Genomic DNA, 20,133 nt, shown 5'->3' on the forward strand with positions numbered 1-20,133 from the left:
TCCAGAACAAAAATGAACACACACACACACACACACACACACACACACCAAATGGAAATAATATTTTCCTGCCCCTCCCTGCTTACACACATACAAATAGGTAAAATTAACAGAAACAGCACTACAAGCACCAGACTCGTACCTTTTTATATTAAAATCCCAAGAGTGATTTGAGACAATTTAACACAACAACATGGCCTCACCTCAGAACTGCATGTGCGAAGTTAAGGAACGTTTTGGCTAGACCATCACGGAAACAAATGCACTCTCAGGAGTTTAATATAATCCCTTTCCTGCCTGGTGGCACAAGTTTTATTAATGTTAGAACTTGAAGGGGTGTTCCATGTTAAATGGGCCTTTGCACAGCCAGACTGGGTACTAAAAGAGTTCCAATTAAACTGTATTTATAAAAGTTTTGCTTTAGTGCAATATAACGCTTGGATTTTAAATAAGCCACAAGGGTGATATTTTTAAACTGCAGCCTCCAAGTGATATTTTTAAACTGAGCTCTTCATTTGTGTGCTACGGAGCTCCTTCCAGACTGACTACTGCTTGGCTGGAAAGATTGGGAGCAAAGCTAAGAGAGCAAGTTCCTTCAAATCTTAGGGGAAATCCTGACAATCCAGCACCTGAAGAGAGCTGAATTAAAAAAAGAAATATGTGGCAATCATATTCAGTTCAATTCCAATGGCTACGTTTTGACACTTGGCAATGCCCTTTTGAATTCAAACATATCTTCATCATAAACCTCATTGTACTCAGGCAAGCTGCATCAGGTTTTTCAATTCTCAAAAATGTCCTATAAAACTGCAATACTTGCCCTGAAAGAGATATATATAGATCTGTCCTTTACTATGTCTCATTCAGTGTATTTGCACCTCATCTGCTACACACCAATAGTTATACATCAGGGTTATAATTAAGGGTGTGATTTTCAGAAGTGGTCAGTGCTGAACAAACTTCTCTCATTGAAGTCAATGGGAGCAGAGACAGGACAATGCTGAGTGCTTACAAAAAATCTTGTCCTATAATTTGGTAGCATCTTTCAAATCTAAACTCAAACTTGTTAATTTAAAATCATGTTGATCTGAACAGTTAGTACCCATGTTTGTGACAATAACTCCTAAGGTAACTAGAGGAAACAGTTTATTAGTTACTATGTGCTTTAAGCATGGTTAGTTTCACTGGTTCCCCTGTGTTCATGGTCAGTTTCCCCTTTTCCTGTGTAGGTCTTTCACATATAGCAACAGGGAAGAGACAAATATTTTTAAAATATAGGAATCTACAAAAAATTGGCAGGGAGACCTCAGGGAAGGTGTTAGCCCTAAAAATGCTTCTTTTAACTATTTTTTAAAAATTGACTATGTCACATTGGTAGTATCCCACCTCAAGTCCCTGCAAGTAGGCAACTGTTATCATCCCTTTTTTTACAGGTGGGGAAACTCAGGGTCAGGGAGATGAGATTTGACTCAAGTCAGTGACAGAATTGGGATTCAAACCCAGGAATCAGGTAACGATTTTATGATCTCCAAATCTGGAGTAGCATCCCCCCATAGAAGTCAAAGGAGTCACACTGATTTTACCTTGGTTTGACACAAGCAGACCCTCCTCCCTTATATGCAAATAATACTCACTATGTTTGTTTGTGAGAAATACCAGACAAAAGAAGCAACAAACTATTAAAACGTGAAGAACACAAGAATTATCAAGTAAATATGTTTAAAAAGTCCCTGCACAGGGTAAACCAAAAAGAGCCACTGTCATGCTGATGAGGAGAGCTGCGCTTTAGACTCCTTTTAATCCCTCTTGATGAGTGCACCCCGCTGGGGCAGGCTTTGCTATCTTCACCCTCCTCTGGATGGAACCACACAGTCCAATCTCTCTTTGAGTGGGTTTCTGGACAGCAGCGCCTCTGTTTACCAACTGAGTTAACCCAATAGACCCAACTGTGTTTGACACCTGTAAGCCCTTTTCCTTCTGCAGCCTGCGACAGCAGCTGATTAAAGTGATCCAAAAACAGCTTCTTCAAAACAAAGATTTATTCATTCACTCAAAGGTACACAAGCACGCAGAGCAAAGGGTTAAAAAAAAAAAAAAAAAGACCTACATATATACTTCCCCTTATCTAAACTGTACTCTTTCCTTGCAAGCAGGGGCAGCTCCAGGCACCAGCGCAGCAAGTGCATGCCTGGAGCGGCAAGCCGTGGGGGGCAGCCTGCCGGTCGCTGTGAGGGCGGCAGTCAGGCTGCGTTTGGCAGCATGCCTGCAGGAGGTCCGCCGGTCCCGCGGTTTCGGCAGAGGGGCCACTGAAGGCGCGGCAACAGCGGACCTCTCGCAGGTATGCCGCCGAATCTGCATGACCAGCAGATGTGCCGCCGAAAGCCGCCTGACTGCCATGCTTGGGGTGGCAAAAACCATAGAGCCACCCCTGCTTGCAAGCTTAAGTGAGTTCCATTTGGCCCAGTTACCTCCATCTCTGGGCTGGCAGAAACAGACTGTGATGTCAATTTTTTTCAAATGTTTCTCTCTCAGAATTTAGTATAAATATTATGGAAAACAAGGTTACCCCATCTCCAACTGCTTTCTCTTCTCATATACCTAGATTGTAAGATCTTTGGGGAAGGGTCTGTGTTTTTGTTCTGTGTTTGTACACACAGCACAATGGGGTCATGGTCCTTGACCAGGGCTCCTAGGTGCTACCAAAATACAGATAAATAATAGTAATAAATAATAATCCATTTAGCCTTTCTGATGAATGGAGCTTTGAATGGAATGCAAGTGAGGTATCATTTTAGAACATTTATCTAAATAGAACTTTAATTATGGGCCAAATTCTGAAAGTCTTATTCAGACAAAATATTACTGACTTCAATCGGCGTTTGCCCTGCTAAGAACTTCAACACAGATCCACTTAGGTGCCTAACCCCCAGACATGGGTGTCCAAGTCCTGTTTTTAGACACCACTTTGATCCTCAAAACACCCCTGGCTTGGCTGCTGCCTAACCCTGTAGGTGCCTAAACTAACTCAGTGTCGAAGTTTTTGCAGTACAAGTTCCGTAGGTGCCCATGTTTCTTGCCATGCGCATGGCTCCCTCATTCTCGGGATCTGGATGCCAGTCTCCCACCCACGCCTCAGAGAGAGCTCTATGAACCAGGAGAAGATAGGTGCACCTCCACGTAACTCACGTGTGGTGCCTGACGTGGAAGGCGTACTCAGGAGGAGCCACCTAACAGCACAGTATAAAACAGCTGAGAAGCAAGAAGAGGAGCGATGAGCTATCCTGAGGTGGGTCTCCCTCAATCTTTCCTATTGAAGTTGTTCTACTTTAATTAAATAATTGAATAATTAAATATGAATTGGGCTAGAGCAGAGGTGGGCAAACTATGGCCTGGGGCCATCCTGCCCGCCCCCGACCTTCTGGCCCGGGAGGCTCGCCCTCGGCCCCTCCTCTGCTGTTCCCCCACCCCCGCACTCTCAGCTCGCCCCACCGCGGGCACAATGCTCTGGGCAGCGGGGCTGTGAGCTCCTGGGGCAGCGCAGCTGCAGAGCCCAGCCTGACCCGGTGTCTGAGCTGCATGGTGGTGGCGGCGGCGGCGTGGCCCAGCTATAGTACCGCCAGCCACGAGTGCTCTAGGCAGCGCAGTAAGGGGGCACGGAGCAGGGGGGGTTGGATAGAGGGCAGGGGAGTTCAGGGTGGTTGTCAGGGAGCGGGGGTGTGAATAGGGGTCGGGGGAGAACAGGGGTGGAATGGGGACAGGGGTTCGGGAGGGGGCAGTCAGGAAGGAGAGGGGGGTTGGATGGGGCGGCAGGGGGCAGACAGGGCCAGGGGTTCCAGGGGCAGTCAGGGGACAGGGAGAAGGGGTGGTTGGATGGGGCAGGGGTTCCAGGGGGGCTGTCAGGAATGAGAAGAGGGGTTGGATGGCGCGGCAGGGTTCCGGGGGGGGGGTCAGAGGACAGAGAGCGGGGGGGGCAGATAGGAGGTGGGGGCCGGGCCACGACCCCCTCCCCTAACCAGCCCTCCATACAATTTACTAAACCCAATGCGGCCCTCAGGCCAAAAAGTTTGCCCGCCCCGGGCTAGAGAGAGAGTGAGAATCACTCTGCAGTCCAGTGGTTAGACCACTCACCTGAGAAGAGGCAGGTCCCTGTTCAAATCTCTTCTCCTCATCAGGCAAAGGGAGGACTTGAACCCATTGGCACTGATTCCGTGGGTGCTCCAGCCCTGGAGCACCCATGGGGAAAAATGGTGGGTGCTAAGCACCCACCAACAACCCCCTATCAGCTCCCCCACACCCTCTCCCAGCGCCTCCCGCCTGCCAGGGCCCTGTGGATGAGCACCCCCCCGCCACTCCTGTCTGCCCCAAACAGTTGTTTCACGGTGTTCAGGGAGGCTGGAGGAGCGGGGACATGGCGCGCTCAGGGGAGGGGGCGGAACTGGGCAGGAAGAGGCGGGGCCGGGGTGGGGCCATGGTGGAAGGAGTGGAGTGGGGACAGGGCCTGGGGCAGAGCTGGGGGGTTGAGCACCCCCCGGCAGTTTGAAAAGTCGTCACCTGTGCTTGAACCAGTGGTCTCTTGCATGCTGGGTGAGTATCCTAACTAGTAGCCGAAAGGTTAACGAGGAAGGTCCTCCCCCTGGCGGTTTTGTGATGTTAGGTGGCCTCTGAGCATGGATCAGACCCCATACGTGAGTTAGGCAGAGAAATACCTATCTTCCTCCCATTTGTGGATCAGTAGCTGAGACAGGCACCTCCCAGCAGCTTGGATTTAGGCACCTATCTCTGAAAGAGGGGCAGGGCTTAGGACACATCCCTGTCTCGTCGGTATCTCCCACTGACTAGCTTAGGTAGCTCCCTGCCTAGCGTGCTGGCTTTTGTGGCTCGCATTCTAAGGTGCCTCTCTCCCCTCATCCTTTGTATAGGGAGCCTAGGCGCGCCTAACTCAGGCTTCGTGGATCAATGTTGTTGCTCTGATTTTCTAGGCACCTAAAAGTTAGTGACACTCAGTGTCACAATGCCTAAAGCCCCTTTGTGGATCCAGATCTTCAAGAGTTTGGTTACACAAAGAGAGGAAACAAACATACCACAGCCACGGCACTTCAGTTGACCTCTCTTAGCTTCCATTTAAAAGTGAATGGAATGGAATTTAACTACAGAAAAACACATTCGGACTCGTGTGTAACTAACAGACATAAAAGTTTGCAGTGCTACTTTACACAATCCTGCGAGATGGTAATACAAAGATATCATGATCTCAAGTTGAGCACACAGTTTAGTTTTCTGTAGACCATCTTTAACATAAAGGAAGCGCTAGTTTAATTAAGATTTTTTTACACAGATGAATGGTTACATTTTAGGCTGTAGGAGCACATGGCATGACTACAGATCAAAATCAAGTAACAACATAAAAAGATTACCAAAGCCACACTTACAGCAACCTGTGCTTCAGGAGACACGCTCACTCCTTTGGCATCTTCGTCCTCTGGCTCTTCATTCTCTTTATTATCAGTGCAAGAGGCGGTATCTTGGACTGAACAGGTACTAAGTAAGTCAGGCAAACTTGTAGATGGATACTTGAGAGACTCCTCTTCATTCCCTTCCTACCAGGAACACAACAAAATACACATTATGTGTCTCACAGTGTACCATTCAAATACATAATGAAGCTTTGCTATTTGATAGTAGGCATTTGCTCTCCAGATTAAAACCCAAGCAAATTACTCATTTTTTCAAATTTAATCCAATTATATATTTCAATGTGCTAAAACTTCAAGTTTCAATTGTAAAAACTAAAGTTTCCTGTTCCCATGCCCAGATTCATTCAGAAGGTTCATGAAGATCAGTGAACCTTCCAATGAACCAGGAGGGAGTTTGTATGAAACAAAAAGCCAGAAGAGTTCCACATAATTTTGGGTTTACATAGACCTAGTCATTACACAATGACTAGTCCATTTCATTCAACAAATGTGTAACAAGGAAGGTGCCACAAGACTCCTGTTCTTTTTAAAGACCAGGGAGTATTCTAGGAAAATAGGCATGACATACTCTATGCATGACCTCGTCTACACACAATTTCTGTGCCCATGTAACTGCTTTGCATAGCGGTATTTTGGGCTGTTTTTTTTTTTAACCAAATAGTTATACTGCTACACCTCTGATGTAAACACAGTTATACCAGTTCAAATGTGCCTTATACCAGTATAATTCATTCCCCTTCCCATAGAGGAATAAGCTCTGCTGGTATCAGTGCAGCCACACTGGGAAAACTAGGTGGGGGGTGGGGCAGGGTTGTACCATTTTAATTATATTGCTATTGTTAAAATGAAATAACTTTTGCATGTAGACAAGCTCCATGCGTTTTGTAGAATTCAGAGACATCAGGAGGCAGATTATAACATGTTCACAGGAAAAAAAATATACATATATAGACTTCACACACTTACAACACATACATATAATGGTGATATGAAAATTCTCCTCACAATGCTGTCTTTTCAACTCAGTCCAGAATCTAGAACATTCAGGCCTTGATTCTCCATTATCTTGCTTACTTTCCAGTGTACATAATAACACAAAGTACAGGGCAAGAGCGTTCTATCTCTGTCAAGACAAATCCAGGGCTTATGTGGCAGTTTCCTCATACAAACAAACGTCCAAGGGGATCTCATGGAGCTCACTACACTTACTTTATTTCTTATCTTGGGCTGATTAGAAATCTGATCCTCAAATATGAATGACTACTATACGAAACAAAGCAAAGATTTATATACTTCATACTTTGTCAGGCTAGCAAATACTCTTCCCAGGAATGTGAAAACTGAATCTATAGAGATTGTGCTGACACAAAGTCTGGTCAGAACCCGAAGAGCTTTATGTTGCAAACATTCTTGTTGATTGTATAGATGTAATTGCAGCACAAGTGGAGAAGGAATTTTAAGAAGGAATTCATGTAGGCTGATATGCCCCCTTTGGAAGATAGCCCAAGTGTCTAACTGAACATGTTTGCATCTATTCAAAGTACGTTGTCGTCAAGGTGAAAACTGGCGGAGTTAATACTAAACTGTAATCCCGACAAAGGACTTTGATGCACTTCAGTGGCTAATTAAAATATTATATAAATTTTAAGTTCATGCATCTTGGTTTTTGTCCTTGAACACTCTGGGACATTTTCTCTTTTTGATAAATGTGAACATTGGGCACTAGCAGGAGTTATCAAAGAACATCCAGAAGAGATTAAGCCTCTCTATTGTATGTACAATTAAAATCTATATCCCACCAAATTAAAGGATCAACTAGGCTAGAAGAACAGTGACCACCCCATTTTTGGCATGTATTTAATGCTCAGCCTACATGATGATCCACATCTCTAATCGCTCCTATGATGAAGAAAGACTAAGCCCTGTTAATAAATTGGTTTCATCTTATTTGCATAAAACGTCACATCGCTTTAACTGCAAAAAAAATTACTTCAAGCTACTAACATAAAAAAATAAAGAATGCAAATACATAGAACAACATCTAGAGACATCAGGCACACAGGTATTACAGAAGTATATAGACAGATATGTAGGATATGGGTGAGAATTTAAAGAAGCTGAGAAGAGTTTGCTTTGTTCTGTAGGCTACATATTTTAAGAAAATGCTGTTTGCCAGAAATGCATAGGCATGTGCTGTGATTGTACAAGCAAATGAGCTATCTTGTATATCCCACTGTTTATTTGCCATAGATTTATTGTGAGTGCATGTGCAATTTTTATATCTGTGCACGAAAATTAGATGTCCAAATCTGCACAACCAGACTACTGAACATCTGGCCTTGTTTATGTTTGTAACAGACACTTCTAAAAAAAAAATATTATATATATATATATATACACATACATACATACATACACACATACACACATACACACATACATACACACACAGAATTCCAGCAATGAAGAGAGTGAGATGTAAAGTTACCTACCCTGCTAGCTACCACCAGCTCCACTAGACCTGTAGCAGATCGCAGAATAGCCACAGCTTCCTGATGGGAGAGTCCAACCAAAGACTGACTGTTGATCATTAGGAGCTCGTCACCAGCTGTCAATCTACCATCCCTATAGAAAAAAAGGGGGAAGCATTCTGAGCCTAAGTAAAGGTTTTTACAGCCAAGCTGTGCAGAAAATTTATATTTAAATGCAAGCATGCAGAAAAATGAATAAAGCACGACTTAGTTGGGTCCAAAATACTTTCTAATATTTGTCATTTTATTAGCCCACTCTCTGTCCCAATGTAAATAAATGTTTTTACGGAAATGTGAGGGAACTTCCCTTACCCCTTTTTTGAGTTCTGCTGAAAGTGGCGTAAACAGATCAATCAAACCTACGTAGCCTTGCGAAGGAACAAACATTACATTACCTGTGAGCAGAGCCTCCTTCCTCAACATGCGCAACAATGATGCCATGAGGGGATCGCTTTGATCCTCTTCCTCCTGTAATCTGGATCCCCAGCCCGTCTGTCCCCTTCACCATGTGCATCTTCCAGATGTGGCATCCTTCTTGCTGAGAGAAAAGGTTTAAAGAGTCCTTGAATTTTGTATTTAGATAATAAAATAGTGTCCTGAAAATACCTAGATAATCAGGATTCAGTTAATCAGGGTGGGGAGAAAGCGATGAACACAGGTAGGGTTATCTATGGGCCTGATTGAAAGCCCATTGCAAGCAATGAAAAGACTCCCACTGACTTCAGCTTGGAATCAGTCCCCAAGTCTCCTGTCTGTTTATGGTGCATGAGTATCTAGAGCTGCTGAGTGTAGTCCTTTGTTATCTACTATCCAATGTGAAGGAAGTTGAGAGGGGAGCAGCTACCACAGACCAGAGGTTCAGCGCAGAAGTCGGTTTTCATTGGCGAGCACTGAGTTTATTTCTCTGCACGGTACTGAAGTGTTTCTGCCCAGGCACAGAGCTGATGCCAGGTGCTAGCACTTTACCGCTGCACTGTTTTCCATTCAGCAATACTCAGCAGCCTGCAGGGCTGAGGCCTTAGTCCAAAACCGTTTTAATTGAAAGTCAGAAACATTTGCAATAACTGAACAGAACAGTGAGATGTTATTCCAGGGCTGTGAGGTATCTTATATTTGGAAGGGTACAAGGATAGCATGGATGTCATTACAACATGGATGTCCTCTGTACTGCTGTATTTACCCTTCTAGAGGCACTTGCAGTATTCCCTATACTTAGAAATATCACCTTCAGTTTAACAACTGCAGTTCATAAGTGCCCATGATTAGTGCTGCCAATGGTATGCACACTCTTGATTGTAAATAATAACTGACAGTAAAACATACATTTATTTTTATTTCTTTCAATTGATAACAAACAAACAGACACCTATCCAAATGGCTTAACATGCTCAGAGCGAAACAGAACACAAATGAATGACCTGGCCCTGAGGAGTCGCGATGCCCATTGAACTGACTGGGATAGCTCTCAGGCTCTACCAAGCCCAAAGGAAGAGTTTTGAGATTGCTAGTAAGCCAAATGAGAAAAAAAAAATGTATAAAAAACAACCTGAAATCTCTTACACAGGAGTTGATGAGATTATAATTATGATAGAATCTGTGAGTTTTACAAACTTAGGAGCTATGCAGAAACGCATATAACTGTGAGACAACTTTTCTCGGCTTGTTGAAGTCACTCGGCTTTGATTTATTTCTTAAATGTCATCTCTCTCTCTCTTATCTATACCCTACTCTGTACACAACCAACGTTTTTTACAGTACACAAAAGTGCAGTACCAAAAAAAGGTCCATGATCGAATTGCCATTTCACGCTGGATAAAGTTAAACACTGTGGGGAGCATTTAAAAATTGCTACTTGTTTCTGAGACGCAGCATTGTCAAGTGCCCTGGTGAACCTAAAATTCTTGGCAGCAGCACGCATGTTATTAGGAAGCAGTGTATATCGGAGTCCTTCTTCAGGGTGGGAAAGTTTTACAGTGAGGCTTTGTAGCGTAAGTATTTTGGGCCCAATTTTTCTGAAGCTCTTAAGTGCAATGTAACCCCAACAGGAGTTTTACATAAACAGCAAGGTCAGGCCCAGTATGTGTGTAAATGGCTGGGAACAAAAAGGAAAATGATAGCTAAATGGTATAGAATCTATAGAATATAGCCATCAGTGGTAAGGAAACTGGATCTGGAGAGTTAAAAACGGTGCTTAAAATACAATTTAAGAGCTTGACCCTGAAAACATTTGAGTCTGTGTGTAACTTCACTTCAAGGAGACTGCTCACCTGAGTAAAGTTAAATATATGTGCTTCAGTGTTTTTAGATTGGATCAAAAGCATCAACAAAGCATGATCTCCTGATTAAATAATAGGCCATGACAGAATGAGGAATACTTTGAAGAAAATTAGAGTGAAGTATGGAATAACTTGTTAAAGACAAGAACTAATGTCAAGTATATTTATCCACCCTAAAAGTGGAGCTATACAGTTCCAGCACACTCTGGAGAATTTTTATTGCTATAATAAATTGGCTTCTCTCATAATAAAAATAGTTTAGCAGAGAAACATAAATTCTCCCCTCAAGCAAGATTAGGCTACAGAGATGACAATTAACTTCAACACGGGCTGCACATTGGAGTGACCAATCATGGAATTACATTTTAGAATTGAGGGTTTGTCTATACAGCAACACTCAGGAAAATTAAATCCAAATTAACTGTGTGAATTAAAAATGGATTAGCTAAACTGCAGTAAATCCCCGTGTGGGTAGTTAATTAAGAGAAACTTAATTGAGGTCACTTTAATTCTGAATGAGAGTGTCCACACAGGGTTTAATGCAGTTTAACTAAGACTATGTCTCCACTAGAGACCTTACAGCAGCACAGCTGTCCCGCTGCAGCTGTGCCTCTGTAAAGTCTCCCGGGTAGCTGCTCTATGCTGGCGGGAGATAGCTCTCCTGTCGGCATAATTAAAACACCTCCAACGAGCGGCAGGAGCTATGTGAGCGGGAGAGCATCTCCCACCAACATAGCGCTATCCATACCGGCACTTCTGTTGGTGAAACTTATGTTGGTCACTGGTGTGGTTTTTACCAACAAAAGTGCTAGCGTTGACATATCCTAAGCCGCTTTAAATTCATACCTTTAGTTAATTTGGATTAACTTTCCTTGAGTGTCTCCATGTAGACAAGCCCCTAGTTGCCAATAAAGTTTAACAGTGCTATCATAAAATTTTGTTTAATGATTTGCTAAAGCTTGTTGGAACGCCACTTATACAAAGAGCTACAATATGTAGTGCCATAGCTTACATTCCTAAGCATTTTACAAATTTAAGCATAAAAAAAGTCAGAAATTAAGATTAGCTGACCTGTTCTCAGGCACCTAATTTATACAGCAACATGCTTCATGATGGCAAATGGCAAGATTCTGCTACCCTCAGTCAGGCTGAGTGCTACTTTACTACATAAGTAGTTCCATTGAAATCGATAGCATTGCTTGTGAAGTAAGAGGCTACTCAGCCTGAGAAAGGGTGGCCAAATCTGACCCCAGCTAAAACAACAAAACAGACTGATGTGTGCAAAAAAGATTTCCTTTTTTTAAAAACAGTTTAAAATGTGTTAACTTTCAATTATATTGACTGTCCCCTCTGGTCTTGTATTATGACATGATCTTGTACTTGTCTTCTCTGAACTAAATGTTCTCAAGCCAACACTTTCAAAAATGGCTGAAGTTAGACAACTTATTCTCTAGTTTTTAAAAACCAAAAATTGTGTGTGTCATCTGGAAATCTGGCCATTTCATTGTTCACCTCCTTTCCAAATCATTAATAAATATATTAACCACCACCAGTCACAGTTAAAACACTTCCCACACATACGCCCCTTGGGGCAACTTGCTGTTATATTTTTGCATGCTGAACATTAAACATTTGCTCCTACTCTTTGGTAACTGTCTTTCCGGGCTTGTCTTCACTAGCTGTTTACCTGGAGCTAATGGGCTGTCAATGAACCTGATGCAGCTAACATCTTTGTAAAAGATGTCTGGGGAATGTCCACGCTATTTGTTCACTGTAGACTACTCCCTTTTATGTGTAGGGGTGAGTATCTATACCTTCTGTGACTCCATAATGACAAACTGAAGTACCTCCATACTCCTTGGGGTATTTTAATGCCCCTGATTTTGACTTCAAGGTCTTTATGACTAGCTTCCTCATTTAATTTAAATTCTCAATCTACAGTTTCAGTATTACTAATCCTAAATGCTCAAGAACCATGAGTCAGCCTCAAAAAATCATGAGATTTGCTAGAAAAAAAATCATGAGTTTTTTAAAATTCTACATTTGGAGTTCTTTTTATTTGCATTCTAGCTTTTGAACTTTTAGGGTTCATATTTTCAAGCTTTTCTCTGCAAACATGGGGACAGGAAACTTACTTTGTTTTTAAATGAAAGCAGAGTTTCTGGTATAATTATACGACTCCTGGGTCCAAAGCTTTAGGGAAAATCCAAGCATCACAAGAGTAGGCAATACTGCAGTTTAATGGCACCGTGCTGGTGTTTAGTATAACCCCTGCCCCAGATGATGTTGAATTTAATCATAGCAGTCACTATTACTTAATGGTTCAACTACATTTACTTCTTGATGGTGGTCAGTTTAATGTTTTCATGAAAATTTCTAGTCACTTTCTCCATCAAATTCAGAGTAGTTAGTTGTCATCATATTTGTAAAGGTAAGAAATTCCCGCAACAGCCCCCCACCCAACCAAAATGCTAACGGAGCCAAAGCATTTCAAGTGTATCAAAGAGCCAAGCTAGAAAAACAAGTTTATCCAGCCTGATCCCATGAGGTGAAGTCCAGTCACTGACATTGGGAGTGTTCAGTATTTCACAGATTCACTGAGTATAAGGTAAGAAGGGACCAGTTACCCTTGTACTGAGACCAGGAACTTGTATGTTGGCTAAAGTACAGCTTCTAGAAAGGTTCCAGAGTGGTAGCCATGTTAGTCTGTATCAGCAAAAAGAACGAGGAGTACTTGTGGCACGCATCCGATGAAGTGGGTTTGAGCTTATGCTCAAATAAATTTGTTAGTCTCTAAGGTGCCACAAGTACTCCTCCAGCTTCTAGAAAGTGATCCAATCTGATTTTCTGCATCAAGAGATGGAAAAATCCAACATTTCCCTTGGTAATTGGTTTCAATGGTTAATCCCCAGAATGCACTCTGTATCTTGCTCACCTCCTTCAGTTCAGACTTCATGTGAGTGGGCTAATATATTCTAGGAAAAAGAGAAAGTAGCCCAAATTACTTCCTGACCATTTAAGTGGCTAATACTTTTCTGTGGCTGTTTTTATAGCTGTGTCATTCTTATGCGGCTGTACTGCTTTTCTAACTTGGCTCTTCTCAACATGCAAAGTGTTTTTGGATCAGATTTTCACTCACAGATCATAAACTTCAAAGTGCATACTTTAAAATAATCAAACTGTTTAAAAACAGTATTAATATCATTCTACAACTAATTACAAGTGAAAATGGGTCATCTCGTAACGGAACACAAGAGAGAATAGAGTTTGCTAGTTTCAATGCAGTCTCTGGAGGCCATTTTTCTATATCACGAAACCACTGCACATTAGGCAGTCTTTATTCAGAACAAGTCTTCATCTGGAATTGCTAGTGTGTTATAGATCAGGAAGGAAGTGCATCGCCAGCACTATCTGTGGAAGCTTGCATTATGCCTGCTCCAAGCACGACATCAAACATTTGATTTCATAAGTGCTGGATTCCATCATTAATAAAACAAAAGGGAACATTTTCCTCCAACTAAAATAAATAAAATATGATAGACCCTTTTCCACTTTGCAGCTAATTGTAAGAGTTAAAGGGGCTTGATTGAATTTGAGTATGTGGTGTTCAAGAAGCTACAAATCTATACACAAAGAAACCCTGCTTTGAAATCTGAAAGAAAAATTTGGCAGTCGAAAGGTGTAAATAAATGGAAACAGAAATGCAATATGTAGTCCAAAAGCCAGACAGCAAAATGGAAAATATAAAGGAAAGAAGTCTAAAAACAGCAGCTCAGGCCATACTAATTGTTTCAGCAGACCCTTTCATAAATAAGCAGAAAACTTTAAATAAAAACAGAGAGGTTTATGAAAGTTGCAGTAATCACATATCTTAAATTATATTGGCTTTTCAAGATTTACAGTACTGACGGCTGCTAAAGAATCTCACAGTTGACGCATGATGCAAAAATAGGAAACAAACAGTGCTCCCTCATCTGCCACAAAGCTGCCTTTTGAAGCCACAGTTTTTCTTAAATAACAAGGCAGCCTTTGCAGTGGACCTCAAAGGACTTACATAGGAACATAAGAATGGCGATGCTGGGTCAGACCAATGGTCCACCTAACCCAGTATCCTGTCTTCTGAAAGTGGCCAATGCCAAGTGCTTCAGAGGGAATGAGGAATCACTTCAGAGGCAATCATCGCGTGATCCAGCCCCTGTAGCCCACTCCCAGCTTCTGGTAATCAGAAGCTAGGGACACTCAGAGCATGATGTTGCATCCCTGATCATCTTGGCTAATAGCCATCAATGGACTTATCCATGAACTTATCCAGTTCACTTTTGAATCTTGTTATAGTTTTGGCTTCACAACATCCCCTGTCAATGAGTTCCACAGGTTGACTGCATGTTGTGTGAAGAAATACTTCCTTATGTTTGTTTGGAACCTGCTGCCTATTAATTTCATTGGGTGACCCTTGGTTCTTCTGTTATGTGAAGGAGTAAATAACACCACTTTATTCACTTTCTCCACACCAGTCACAATTTTATAGACCTCTATCATATCCCCCCTTAGTCATCTCTTTTCCAAGCTGGAATGTCCCAGTCTTTTTAATCTCTCCTCATACAGAAGCTGTTCCATACACTTAATCATTTTTGTTGTCTATCTGTATCTTTTCCAATTCTAATATATCTTTTTGGGATGGCCAGAACTGTATGCAATATTCAAGTATTCAAGATATTTACTGTCTTATTATCTATCCCTTCCTAACAGTTCCTAACATTGTTAGATTTGTTTGGGTTATTTTGTTTTTGTTTATTTTTTATTGCTGCTGCACATTGAGTGGACATTTTCAGAAAATAATGACTCCAAGATCTCTTTCGTGAGTGAAAACAGATAATGTAGACCCTGTCATTTTGTATGTTTGCTTGGGATTATGTTTTCCAATGTGCATTACTTCGTATTTATCAACACTGAATTTCATCTGCCATTTTGCTTGCTTTTGAAGCCACAGAGACTTTCTTAAATACCAAAGCAGCATTTGCAGTGGACCTCAAAAGGACTTGCATAAGAACATCATACTGGGTCAGACCAATGGTCCATCTAGCCCAGTATCCAGTCTTCCAACAGTTGCCATGTGATTGAGAGGGAATGAACAGAACAGGTAATCAGGCAATCATCAAGTGATCCATCCCGTCCCACAACATCGACTCGGTTATCACACTGTCAGCTTTTCACTCAGGGCAGAAGAACCACAAGACAATAAATCCTGTACTGGGCAAAGCAGAATGGGGACCAGATTCAACCCAGGATGTAATCCCTGGCATAAGGCCGATCATTGTTGACGGTACAATGCAGTCACAACCCCTTACACTAGAGGGCCAATAAAGCCCCAAAACGAGGCAGGAGGCATTCCCCACAGCATCCTCCACTGGTGGGGCATTTTGGAGAAATTAAAGTAGCTTCCCACAACAGCACTGAGGGAAAGCAAAAATACCACTGCTTGCCCTCTCTTGGGTTGAATCCCTCCCTTCTGGTGCATAAAACAAGGCGGTAGCTGGTAGATTAATTTACTCCTCCATGCACTAGGTTTAGTGAATCCAGCCAAGTGTGTTGACATGAAGAATTAGTGAATAGCCATCATTCTATGCATCCAAAATATTATCATTATTGAATCATGCTCTCAGCAATGGAAACTTGATATGATTTTTTTCCGGTTTTTAATGGAGCAATTATTTCAATAATGTATAGCAGGTAGATTTCATTCTCTGATTTTCTTTGGAATACTTTAAAGAATGGTCTGTTTAGAAGGAACTCTGCCTCGTTCCTTTATTTCATATTTTTAGAGGCAGGTGTGTGTACACGGGACCTTGCTTTTATTACTAGTGAAGCAAGTTCAATTATTTTGAATAAGGGACAAATTCATTTTTTTAAAAGTCTGCAAGCAGGCTAAATTAATTAATAACTTGTGAATAGTCTGGCCATCTCTAATGCCTAGTAAGTTCCCCATGACCGACTGTTTCTGAAATTGATCTACTACCACCCAGCTCTTTGCTTCAGCACTGGAAGTTGAAGACCTTTTTAAGAAGTACAACATGGGCAGCACCAATACAATCTTCCCAACTACCAATGCGAGCTAATGGCCTACCCGTGAACCATTCTCTAGCCCATTTTCAATCTCATGAACCATCATCCACACCCACGGCTCTTATCTAACACAAGACCTCTTGCCTCTGGTCTCTCTGGAGCCATTTTGAAGATCCAGCCATTAATGTCAACTAAGCAGGTTTCACAATGTGAACTTTCAGTGTCTCAGGAATATGTAGTAACCAACAGCATATCCCCAACTGTGATTCACGCCAATGGTTTACTCTACTGTTCTACACTGATGTTGGTTTAAGAGAATGTATCTGTATAATTTAAAGAGCTGAGTTGTTAAAACGGCTGCCTTGATGCTTGATATCTCAGCAAGTTTGGTTCATTGCTCACTTGGACAGGACCAAGCTTTTTACTGAAAGGTGAGAAGGATGTATTTGCTTTCCATCCAAAGGAAGAAAGCAGCAAGAGAAGGATCCTGGGACACAAGGCCTGGGGAATATTTACAATAAATAATTTAGAACGTAGAGCCACAAAATAGGTATTGCAGATGACAGGATGAAAACGCTGATACTCGAAGCAGAATGACCTCCAGGGAATCATCTCTATTGGCAGACTAGGTGCTGACATCATTTTCTTGGCTGGGGCTTTAAACATTTTATTTGCCATTGCAAGCACCTGAACGACATAATCACCCTTTAAAAAAAAATCTGTTGGAGTCATTTGCTGTCTTGAACTGTCACCACATGGCCTGCGCCTCTTAAAGCTATTCCCCTTTTTTCATTTTCCTTTTGCCCTCTACTGAAATTTTATTCCAAGAGAGGCAAATGGAATTCTCAGCTCTCACTGATCAGAGGGTTTTATGCAATGCTACTCTCTGAAAAATCAGACATTTAAAGATTAGGATTCCTTTGCGTTTTCACAAATATTTGCATGTGCTCATTATGTTGCTAGGTTGACATGACCAACTGGGTATTTTAAAACTTCTTGAAGAAAAATATCACTTCTCACAGTGGACTAAATTCAATATGGGTGCAACTGCACAGATATTTGGACCCATTTGCAGCTATCCATATTAGAATTCTGAAAGGATCTTTTTGCTTTATGTAATAATTTCAGTACCGTATCAGAGCAAACATACATAGCTTTATAATAGTGATTTACAACTATAGTATTATAGCACTAAACAACATATTGTGCAATATCAATAAAGTCAGTTTGGTTTCAAATATTTTCACAGAATCATTCATGCATAAAATGATAGGAACATACGTTCAGCTAAAGTTATGTCTTCCATTCTGGAAAACAGTAGTTATGGATATTTATCCATACTTACCAACAACACTCACGTAAGGGCAGAAATCTCTCTCGTTAGATTGTATACATTTTGGGACCAGGACTGTCTCTTACTAGGTCTTTGTACAGGATCTACCATAATGGGGCATCAGTCTCAGTTGAGACCCCTAGGCACTACGGTAATACAAATAATAAGATGCATGCAAACCATACCCACTATCTAGTTACTCCATTTCTAATGACGTGAGCCATGGGTCAAGAAAATGCATTAACACTTTCTTGTCAATAATTGCTACCAGATTACATCTGATTCCTCCCAAAAGGGCTTTGGTGCATGCTAAGTCTAGGACAAAATGCATTTATCATTTAGATTAACGTGTGATGGATCTGCAAAGCAGGGGACTACACCTCCCACCAGCCCCCTTCTCGCTGTACATCTCCTACCCCCTGACTAAGCTGGGACTATGCTTTCCATCAGCACCCTGCCCACTGCACTCTCCTTCTGGCCTAGTAAGTAGAAAGGTCCTGAACAATGACGTGGCTGCACTGTGCTTGGGAGTGGGAGCCACAAGGCATCAGGGAGCAGAGAGAAGCTCCAGGAACTGTGGGCTGAGCTGCATGTGGAACAGGCTCTGACTGCCAGCTGTCACAGCTGGGTGCAGGTCTGTGCGGGACTTATGGGAGAGCCGCAATGGCTGGGAAAGGGACCCTAATGCGAGACACTACTGAGCCTAGCCTGGAAACCCACAAATGCTTATTTGCTTGAATGGAGACTGGACTGGAGAGGCTCCCCCAGGCACTAGGCCTGAAACGTCCTAACTCTCAACCTGGCTGCCCCAGGGACCCAAACAAGAACTGATAGTGCTCACTTTGAACTGTAACTGTTTAAGTCTCTGTACTTGGGGTATCTGCAACCTTTCCCTTCCCTGAAAGCCCTAATAAAATACCCTTTCCCTTAGCCATGTGTCTGAGTGGTTATTGGGACCCACCCAGAGCTAGTGCCTGCAAAGCCAACTACTGAAGCACCTACAGTACTCTCCTTGAAGTCAGGGTACACCTGGCATGCTACAGCACCCCAGGTGTTTGGGGCATAGAGTAACCCCAATCATTGCAATTCTTTAAAATGCAAAACTGCAGCTACCAAAGCTACAGCTTTTACCTAAATCTATGCAAAGAATGGAAAAGTTTGGAATAGATTAATAGAAATTTAGTAGCAATGGAGACTTCTCCAGTAAATCTGTAATTACTGTTGTTTTAAGGGAAGATGGAAACTGACTGGCTATAAATGAATCATTTGCTGTATCAGGAGTAGTATTACAAAAGTGCCTAGCGGCCCCATCCAAGATCAAGAGCCCATTGTGCTAGGTGCTGTACAGGCACACAGTAAAAGACAGCCCCTGGCGCGAAGAGCTTTGCAGATCCATCACACGTTAATCTTAGTCTACACAGACAAAGGAAGGGTATTTTCATCATAGTCCAAGTTAAAGCTTCGAGACATCACAACAGCAGCTAAAGAAGCCCGAAGATTCACACTGAAGACAGCTGGAAGCTAATGCAAAATAAATCACATTATGATAAAAAGAATAAAAGGCCCACGAACAGAAACAGCCTGAGAGGAGATCTTTAAACAGCTAAAGACATCTATGATGAAAACTAAAAGCCAAGTTACTTATGCCTAAAATATGCATCGTATAAATACAGAATAATCTTGATGAAATAATAATCTCCAATTAGGTTGCCAAAAAGCTATTGTAAATCAACTTAGCTCCATCTGCTTCAATAGATCTATGCAGGTTCATACTAGCTAAGGATCTGGCACAGAGTAGTTTTTCACTTCAGTAAAATAGGTTGATTAGAAATTCTTTTTTATTATTATTATTCATCACTTCATGCCTCTATTTCTTGCTGCTAGACTGTGCGTTTAGCCTAGTCTTGTGTTTGGCCAAGTGAAGATGCCTTTCCATTACCCAAAATGTGCAAGGCAAACTGCAGTACTGTATTTACAGATGCTAAATGGCAGAAAGCATCATTGCAGCTGTCAGCCTTTCCAAACTACAAAGTGAGGCATAATTCAAAGTCCTTCAGCTTTTACAGAGACAAATAATTTAAACAAGGAAGCAAATAACATGACAGAATGTAGCAAACAGTTTGTCATAAAATGAGCCAACTAAGCTATAGGTACCATGATAAAAATTAAAGATGTATTTCAACCAGTCTGATTTACTCATATGCATATTAAGACAATAACTTTCCACGGCTAAAATATGATCACGTAGTCTCTACTTCATCAAAATCTGGTGAATAAGCTGCTCACGTAACTCCGGCTCACTGTATAATACTTTGCATTGTCAATACATAGCACCTTCCGTCCAAGGATAGGGTTGTCAGGTGTACGGTTTCCAGTCAGCACCACTGACCAGGCAGTTAAAAGTCCAGTTGGTGCAGGGCTGGCAGGCTCTCCACCCAGCTCCACGCGGCTCCCGA

General features: G+C 42.0%; 1 protein-coding gene across 1 annotated transcript in view; it reads right to left on the reverse strand.

Annotated features, from left to right (window-relative positions):
• The window catches only part of PDZD2 (PDZ domain containing 2), a 200,689-nt gene that overhangs the window by 63,170 nt on the left and 117,386 nt on the right, over positions 1-20,133 (reverse strand). The window contains exons 3-5 of the mRNA XM_024199800.1: positions 8,401-8,543; positions 7,967-8,099; positions 5,430-5,597 (exon numbers count right to left, since the gene is read on the reverse strand). Coding sequence (XP_024055568.1) covers positions 5,430-5,597; positions 7,967-8,099; positions 8,401-8,543 — 444 coding nt within the window. The remainder of the gene's footprint in view (positions 1-5,429; positions 5,598-7,966; positions 8,100-8,400; positions 8,544-20,133) is intronic.

Source organism: Terrapene carolina, unplaced genomic scaffold (genome assembly GCF_002925995.2).
Source record: "Terrapene carolina triunguis isolate 2854851 unplaced genomic scaffold, T_m_triunguis-2.0 Scaffold411, whole genome shotgun sequence".
NCBI lineage: Eukaryota > Metazoa > Chordata > Testudines > Emydidae > Terrapene > Terrapene triunguis.